The sequence below is a fragment of the Chlorocebus sabaeus genome, chromosome 11, assembly GCF_047675955.1.
Source record: "Chlorocebus sabaeus isolate Y175 chromosome 11, mChlSab1.0.hap1, whole genome shotgun sequence".
NCBI classification, from domain to species: Eukaryota; Metazoa; Chordata; class Mammalia; order Primates; family Cercopithecidae; genus Chlorocebus; species Chlorocebus sabaeus.
In genome coordinates, this window is record NC_132914.1 from 83,120,369 (window position 1) to 83,130,041 (window position 9,673).

The 9,673-nt window shown below is 32.2% G+C and overlaps 1 protein-coding gene across 1 annotated transcript; it reads left to right on the top strand.

The window, feature by feature from the left end:
* Positions 1-990: 990 nt before the first annotated feature.
* On the top strand, positions 991-8,964 carry NTS (neurotensin). Its single transcript, XM_008004176.3, has 4 exons — positions 991-1,302; positions 3,492-3,553; positions 5,231-5,455; positions 8,201-8,964. Exons 1-4 carry the CDS (start codon positions 1,230-1,232, stop codon positions 8,351-8,353), a joined length of 513 nt encoding a protein of 170 aa, XP_008002367.3. The 5' UTR covers positions 991-1,229; the 3' UTR covers positions 8,354-8,964.
* The last annotated feature ends 709 nt before the right edge of the window (positions 8,965-9,673 follow it).

The following is a 9,673-nucleotide window of genomic DNA, read 5'->3' on the forward strand; positions in this document are numbered from 1 at the left end:
AAAGGCATTTTGAGCAATTTTCTTTCAGAACTCAGACAAAGAATGGGTATCAGTGTAACCCATTAAACACACGAAGACTATCATAGAAAAGTGACTTTGGTGAACGGTGGTTATTTAGGATTGTCTCCTTTGCCAAAAATACAATCTCATTTTTATGATGAAAAGAGTATTATAACAGGGAAAGAAAGATTATGCAATAGTAAAAACAGTTGAGAAGGGAATTATACAAAGAATGAGACATGGCATCAAGAATGAATTCAAAAAGAGCAGAAAAATATAGGCACAAAAAGAGATAATGTACAGAAAAGAAAAATCAGTGATACAACAATACAAATTTTTACGTGCTAACATTTAAGTAATTTAGAGCTGGATTTTATAAACATGAAAGTGTTTTTCTAATACATTCAACCAAACGTCAGCACACATAGTTCAGTCATCTCTCATTACTTACAATAAAATATTTTTGAATTGTTAGGAAATAATGTCTTATTCCCTGGATCTATTATTTCTTTTTTATTGGTTTTCTTTCTATTCTCTACATTTATTTGCTTAATTTTTATAACTGATTCTCTGACTATATTCCATCTTATTCTAGTGTGGATTATTTAAAACCTGTATTAGTTTTGGAACCACTAAACATTTGCTCAGAAGTTTGAATTACCAGAAAAGCCCCTAACTCTTCAAGAACTTTCAAGTCTAAGGAATCACTGATTTCATGCATTCATCCTTGAGATTTTACTTAAAAATTAGAAATAACAGATCTCATATTTCACACAATCAAAATGACTTTTGGAGTGGGGGAATGAGAAGTGGGAAAAGGATGATACTGGGGGTTCTCTTGTCAGTATGCTGTACATAGCAGTGCAGTTGAATGACTCCTTCTATGCGTCAGAAATCCAAAGCAGCAGCAGCAGCAATTAGGGAAGATCGTCACTTTCACTCAAGGTTCAGAAATGGGGGAGGAGAGCAGGGGGGACAAAGGAAAAGGGGAGGAGAAAGCAGGGCGAAGTGGGGAAGGATAGAGGTGAAGATAGGGCACATCCTGCAAAGATAATGCCTATACAATCAATGACATCATCCTCCTGCTTATATATATAGGGGAATGGCCAGAGCACCTCTCATAGTTCACTCACTTTCAAAGCCAGCTGAAGGCAAGAGGAAGTGCTAGAGAGAGCCCCCTTCAGTGTGCTTCTGACTTTTATGGAATTGGCTTGTTAGAAGGCTGAAAGATGATGGCAGGAACGAAAATCCAGCTTATATGCATGCTACTCCTGGCTTTCAGTTCCTGGAGTCTTTGCTCAGGTAAGCAAAACAGAAATTCACAACTCCCTGAAGTGATTTCTTTTTTCTCTTTTGCAGTGTGTTGCTACTTATGTTAATGTATCTAGGGAGAAGAGTTGCTCCCTTTTATTCAGGATTTACCTTTTAGTGACAGAAACTGATTATCTTTTTATCTGCCTTTATGATTACTGAGAGCTGCATTTTCCCTTTTAAAATCTACAAAGCAATAGAAGGGATTTCAATGAAACACTGCATGACCCCCTTTGGAATGCAACCACTAGAGTAAAAAAAAAAAAAAAACCTTACAAAACTTTCAATTAGGCTGATCATTATCTAATGAGAAGTACAGAGACAGTGGCTGTCAACCTGCAAACCCATCATTAAATCCCATTCCATTTAAAATGTTTTACTCTCATCCTCATTCAATCTCTTAGGAAACGGTGGCCCTCATGCCCTTGTAATAGTCCCCATATTATTTTCTTAATTGTTTGTGTTAAGATAACACATAAAGTGAAAATTGATGCTTACTGAAAAATGAATGAAACATTATTTGTAGAAATTCATTTCTAGAAAAATACAAAAATATTTCAGATCTTTTTGAGAATACAGTTTGCATAGTCTAATAAGTATGCTATTAATATAACTGTTTGGCATTTTTTCCATGCCATTTAAGTTAATACAAAATACAGTTGGAGAATTGGTATTCTTATATTGATGGAAATGATTTGACTTCAGAGTGTTTTGCATGTGGTGTGAAAGGAGAAATTATATAGTCCTAAATATCTATAAATAACACACTTTGAAAATAAGATTTAAATTGAAAGGTATAACATGAAATATTACAACCATTGCAAAAGGCTATACTTAATATTTAAGAAATATTTGAATGACCATTTCAAAGGGAAAAGAATACCTTAGGAAGTAAATGCAGCAAAAATAATTTAATCTGCTCCATGCTTTTATGTATCATAAATATGACACTGAAATGTTTAACTCAAACTCATGCTATCATTTGATTTAAATTATGACATTAAAATCTAAGAAGATAAAAAAGTGATTTATGCAAAATTTTAGATTTATTTTAATCATCAGAACATAACTTTCAGCTTCTACTTTTCAAATCTTATGAGAAAAAACAAACTTTTCTACAATTGTGATTTTATCTGAAAGTTATGTGAGATTAAAGATTCACATACTTCTGGAAGAAAAACTGGGTTATTGATTAAGCACTGTGATGATTAACTTGAAACTACTTGCTGTAATAATGCAAAACTCATGAGGATTTGAGTATACATTGTTCATAAATTCCTAAAACAGATTATATCTCTAACAATTAGGGAGAGAAGATCTCTTGTATAATTTAGGTTCTAGGTAAAATTAAGCCAATAGTTTCTCCGATTCTGACATTTCTTTTTACTGAGTGTGAAGTACAAGAAAGATAGAGTCATTTTTAACTTGATTTTTATTATCGTACACTATTTTCTAAATTTTCCTTCTCTGTAAAATATTCATTAACAGAAACTTGGATAGAGTTTTTAAAAAAATCCAGAGACCCATTTTCAATGCTATTGTACATGTATTATTGAACAGCTCCACTTTTGCTTTAAACAATTTTCTTAAATACCTATGATAAAATTAAGGATACATAATTCTGAATTCTTACTTAAAGTACAAATACAATTCTTTCAACGTATGTTTTGTAAAAAAAGCATCTCAAGTTAAGTAAATCTCAGTATCTGTATTATTCAAAAATTATCAGTAAGCAATTCACTTTGGTTTTGTCTTGAAAAAGTCTCTTGTATAATCTTCATTATGTTGTGTTTTTAAATGTTAATATGCATATTTTCTATATATGTAAACTATGGCTGGTAAGAAATAAACTACTCTAGCATACTTGGTAAAATATGTGTTATACAATATAATCACATTTTAAAAATCTGAAATTCAAAGTTTAAACAACTCGAAGTCATCAACAGCTGTCTGAACAAATAATCATATGCTTATTTTCTTAGAAGTGCTTCTACTATTTTAGCTTCCTATTATGCTAAAATATACCTAAAATTTGTTTTTAAAGATTACTATTTTTAAGAAAATACATAAGAAAGACACTAACCTCTAAGACTACTTTTTAAAATTAACCTAAAATCTGTAGATTATGATATAATTATATGATATGTGATTATAGTAAACCTGATTTTGATTTTACTCAGATTCAGAGGAGGAAATGAAAGCATTAGAAGCAGATTTATTGACCAGCATGCATACATCAAAGGTAACTTTTTCTTTTCTTTAACTCTGGGTTGAAGAACATATGAACTTTCATTATAAATATGGTATCCTTTTCCTATAGTAATAACTTCCCATCCAGATTTAAAAGTTCCTTGAGAGGCATTTCCCTTTTGAAAAACAAAAATTATTTTAGTTAAAAGAAGTTAAAGGTGTTGATATGACAGGTAAAGAAATTATAGTTCTATCAATGAGTATTTTGCAATTTTAATTAATTGCCACACATATTTACGTGCCTGTAAATGTTTTTAAAGGAACTTGTTTCCATGCCTTTTACATTGGGTATGATGAAAGGTATACTGGTCTCAGTTTAAATGAAAACAAAGTGAGCTCTTTGCCCTTTTTTACTATATTGGGGGAAATAAAAAGGTGTTCTTAAATTAGAAATAACAGTTCATGACAACCTGCGAAAGAAATGTAGTAGAGAGGGGAGAGCAATGGGCTGGCAAGCAGGAGCACTGAAATCTAATCCTGAAACAGTGATTTATTAAATATTTTATCTTTAGCAAGTGGATTAGTTTACCTTGCTTACCTGTGTTTCCTTGTTTTTAAATGTAGTTCATAGTCTTCTAGATATTTACCATTCTATAATGTATTTAGGAATTACTAAACTGTACTCTTCATTGTATGTCTGGATTTAAATTCTCCCTATACCAGACACGTTATTTTCACATGTTCTTATTCTTTTTTCTTTAATTGAGCCAAATACAACTTTGTATCCTGGGCGCTATTACTCCTCTGCCGGGGTCTTGAAAGCAAGTTTCTAAAATTCCAATATGTACCTAGGAATACGTTCTGGGGCACATGTGCAGGATGTGCAGGTTTGTTACATAGGTAAAGGTGTGCCGTGGTGGTTTGCTGCACCTATCAACCCATCACCTAGGTATTAAGCCCAGCGTGCATTAGCTATTTTTCCTAATGCTCTTCCTTCCTCCACCCCACCCTCTGACAGGCCCCAGTGTGGGTTGTTCCCCTCCCTGTGCCCATGTGTTCTCATTGTTTAGTACTCAATCAGAATACCAATGGCTACAACCTCTTCCGTTCAAAAATAGACAACTGAAGTTAATAGTCTGTGTTAGAAAATGGGATAAGTTACGTGCCTTGGTGTCTTGGTATAGATTTACCTAATTCCCAGGTGCAAGTTAATACATAAAGGTCCTAAATAATCTGTGATACTACCCATAACAATTATTAATGTGTGGAATACATTACTATCTTCATGCTTTGTAATTGTCCACATTTAATAATACCATCTTTGTCACTGCCCCATTACACATTAAGCTGAAATGTAATAGATATAGAATAATTTTTTATTTTTAATTTTTCATCTGTGATATATATATATCATATTTATATATTTCTGCTGTCATTTTAATTTCCTTGCTTTTTTACTTTGCTCTATGTGTACACACATAAGTGCATGTGTATGTGAATATGACTATTGCGTTTTGTTAAATAGAATTTATGAGATACTGGCACTATACAACTTTGTGAACATGATGTTACTAAATAAATAACACTGTGTTTATTAGACTGGAGTAGCAATTAGACCCTAAATGTTATGGTTTAGCACACTGGGAATTCATTTCTTGCTCATGTAACACAAGTTTTAATTGCAGGGTTTTTTTTTTTTTTTTTTTTTTTTTTTTTTTTTATGTTTCAGATTAGTAAAGCACATGTTCCCTCTTGGAAGATGACTCTGCTAAATGTTTGCAGTCTTGTAAATAATTTGAACAGCCCAGCTGAGGAAACAGGAGAAGTTCATGAAGAGCAGCTTATTACAAGAAGGAAACTTCCCACTGCTTTAGATGGCTTTAGCTTGGAAGCAATGTTGACAATATACCAGCTCCACAAAATCTGTCACAGCAGGGCTTTTCAACACTGGGAGGTATAGCAATAACAAAATATTAATATGATTATAGTTACACTAGTTAACTCTCATTTGTATTGATTTATTAAATTCCCAACCATAATCATAACAAGAAGAGTTACAAGTATTGAAGAAGAACAAGCCATGTGTTGAAGTCAACATTGCTTCAAATCTTCAAAGTGTCCTTCAAATATTTGAAACTGAGCAAAATATGTTTTTCTTCAATCTTAAAAAGAGGATATATCTTCAGGCAGATTTGATCTACATGTTTTTACTATGCTTAAGTGGATGGCATGTTTAGGCAATTTTTGTTGTTGTAGGTGGTGGCATATCTAACAAATTTAAGCAACTCAAAATGTTGTCTTAGAAACACAAAGTCATGTGTAGTGATCTCTAAACAAACTGGATTTATAAATCTATAAACAAAGTAATCCAAGTAAAACTGGAATAAAACATAAAGTTTTCCATTTGTATTTGAACATATTAGGGAAATAAAAAATATATTTTTATGTATATACAAATATAAGATAAGTATATATTAGGTTGTTGCAAAAGTAATTGTGGTTCTTGCCATTACTTTTGCCATTACTGTTGATGGCAAAAACCACAATTACTTTTGCACCAACCTAATATATCTCTATTATTCCAGTTTTATCTGAAACCTGTTGTATTTGAATATATTAGGCAAATAAAAATATTTTTAATTTATATAAAGGTATATATAATAGGAATATGTATCTGCCCATCATTTCAGTTTATTTGGAAACCTTTGTGTTCTGTGTTTGTTTATAAATACACACCAGTGTGTAATAATGTACTTGCAAAATGCTTTACAATTTATTGCCTTCATTGATATATTTTGCTCTGAAATATAAATTACAGCTTTGAGAAGATATAGAACAATGTCAGGATAAAGAAGAGGAGGGGGAAGAAAACTAAATTCTTCAACAAAAACAAAACAGATGTTTAAAAATTTCTGACAAGGGAAACATTTCTTTCAAATTAACCTCTAAGATAAATTTGGTCAATATTTTATATTCTGGATTTACACTAGCATTGGGGATCTGAGGGTGCCTTCCCTGCTAATCTAACAAACCTGTGATTGACTACCAAAGAGCTACCCTGTAGATAAGAAGAAGTGTAGGCAGAATTTCTAGTGTTTATTATAACTGGTAAGCAAAAAGATAAATAAAAAACTGAAAAGATCGGTTTTAAATTTACTATTAAATATTTAATTTAAATTCCTGGTAAATTGTTTAGTATTTAAAATATGTTTTGTCTGGGCACGGTGGCTCACGCCTGTAATCCCAGTACTTTGTGAGGCTGAGGCGGACTGATCACTAGGTCAGGAGATCGAGACCATCCTGGCTAACATGGTGAAATCTCGTCTCCACTAAAACTACAAAAAATTAGCTAGGCATGGTGGCGGGTGCCTGTAGTCCCAGCTACTCAGGAGGGTGAGGCAGGAGAATGGTGTGAACCCGGGAGGCGGAGCTTGCAGTGAACCTAGATCTCACCACTACACTCCTGCCTATACTTTTATATAGGAAAATGTACATTATATGTCACTTACCCCCCCCCCCAAAAAAATCCTCAGTAAACTACTATGTAGACCAATCAAGTGCAAATAAGATTAAAACTTTTCCCTATTTTAAATGTCATTGAGTGATTTAAAATAAAATGATAATATTCTGAGCATAGTACAAGTAATTACAGACTATGCACAAAAATACTAAAGATTAAGAAACTAGATTGTCTGACTGTAGCTGTTTTCTCTCTGAAAAGGAATAGCTGTGGGTTGAAATAAAGCACTTAGTTGCAAGATTTTTTCATATGCATTACAGTTTAAAACTTAGTCCCCTGTCAATATTTGTTATAGTGACCCCTCAAATTAGAAGGACAACTAAAAATACAAAAAAAAAAAAAATTATCTTTAACATACTTTTAAAATTTATTTAAATTGTGTATTAAACTAAGGACAGATTTCTTAAATGGTAGCTGAAATTTTTGAGTCAGAACCATATTCTTAGAAAAAAAGTTATAATTAATATTAGAATGGGGCATATTCCTGCCTCTTGATATTAGGCAAGATTCTGCATGGAGCTTAACTCCTTTAAGTTATTGAATCTGAGCTTGCTTTAATGATTAAACACCACAATCTAAAGAGACTATCATCATTTAAATCGAGCTTTCCCATACGTTGATTTCTACAACTGACGAATTTGGATAAAGCAATTTTAATGCCTCTATTGAGAAACAGATCCTTGGAATGGTTTTCATGTCAAATCAGTAACTGACTTAATTGAATATAAAATTTTGTTACCTTTGTGGCCAAACTTGGTTTACCAGATTAAAAACTATATTTATTGAAATATATATTTCATACTTTTGGCATTTCCATCATAAATTGAAGCCTGAAAAGTACTCAAAGATCTATTTGGTATTTTTCTACAAAAGGCAGGATTAGTGTACTGTCTTGAAATATATAGTTAGAAAAGTATATAGAAATTTTTTAAAAGAGCTAGCCTGGTGAACTAGGAAGAATCCTGAAGTGAGTCAGAATTACCATGTTCTTATACTATTGCAGCCACTGAATAGCCATCTCTCCTTTGAAAAAACAATTTATTTGAACTTCATGTATCTCGTATCTCACCTACATATGTCTTGCTATCTTAACAGCAAATGAGATAGAACGTAGAAAAATTCTCTGAAACAAAAGAGTTTATTCATGTAAGTTTCACTTACTTCATGTCTATCTTGCAGTTAATCCAGGAAGATATTCTTGATACTGGAAATGACAAAAATGAAAAGGAAGAAGTCATAAAGAGAAAAATTCCTTATATTCTCAAACGGCAGTTGTATGAGAATAAACCCAGAAGACCCTACATACTCAAAAGAGATTCTTACTACTACTGAGAGAATAAATCATTTATTTACATGTGATTGTGATTCATCATGCTTTAAATATCAAATTATATTTGTGTGAAAATGTGACAAAACACAGTTATTTGTCTCTTCTACAATTGTGGTTTATTGAATGTGATTTTTCTGCACTAATATAAATTAGACTAAGTGTTTTCAAATAAATCTAAATCTTCAGCATGATGTGTTGTGTATAATTGGAGTAGATATTAATTAAGTCACACGTATAATGTTTTGTAATTTTGCCTAACATATCTTGAGTTGTTTAAACAGTCAAAATGTTTGATATTTTATACCAGCTTATGGGCTCAAACTCTTACAGCAAAGCCTAGCCTACATATCATTCACCCAAAACAAAGTAATAGCACCTCTTTTATTATTTTGACTGAATGTTATATTGAATTGAAAGAAACATACATTCTTTTCAAGACTTCCTCATGAATCTCTCAATTATAGGAAAAGTTATTGTGATAAAATAAGAACAGCTGAAAGATTGAATAATGAACTACTGTTAATTATTCCTATTTTAATGAATGACCTTGAACTGAATTTTTTGTCTGTTAAATGAACTTGATAGCTAATAAAAAGACAACTAGTCATCAAAATCATGTTTCTCCACAGATTTGCTTCTTTATAGTGTTACTTTTTATTGAATTTTCCCCCTTTTGCATTTTGACCTAGTAAATAATAGTTTTACTTTTAACTTCACTGAGGTATTTGTGTGACTAATATTTTTCTCAGTTGGAAGGGCATATTTGAGGCAAAAGCTATGCTTGAAATAACACCTCTTAAATTTTCTTTAAGATCATACATACGGTGTCTGAAGCCCTCAAAGTCTTCGCAAGTCATCATTAGTAGTGACTTTCTTGACTCTTTCTTTTATAGAGGTCTGGGAAGTCTTCTCCTCGCAAGGCTGCAAACTATCCCACAGTCATGTATACAAGATAAATCAGAGCTTGAGTTGTTCTGGTATTAAGAGGCCTTTACAACTCCACATCCCTTTGAGAAGATTGTCCCTCCTTGAGGATTAATATTACTCTTGGAAGAAGTGAAGAGAAATCTATAGATCTCTGAGTTTTTCTTGTAAAATCACGACTTCTCATTACTACCACCCCACCATCTCTTACCATCCCAGTAGTCTCATAATTAAAAGTGCCCAAAGTCCTGCTTATAAGAAGGAAACTATTTCACAATGATTAAGAGTGTCTTCTCTGCAGCTAGAATGCCTAGATTCAGCTCCATTACTCACTAAGCAGTATTGGATAACTTAACCTCCCTGTTTCTTCAATCATAAAATGCAGACAACGACAAGGT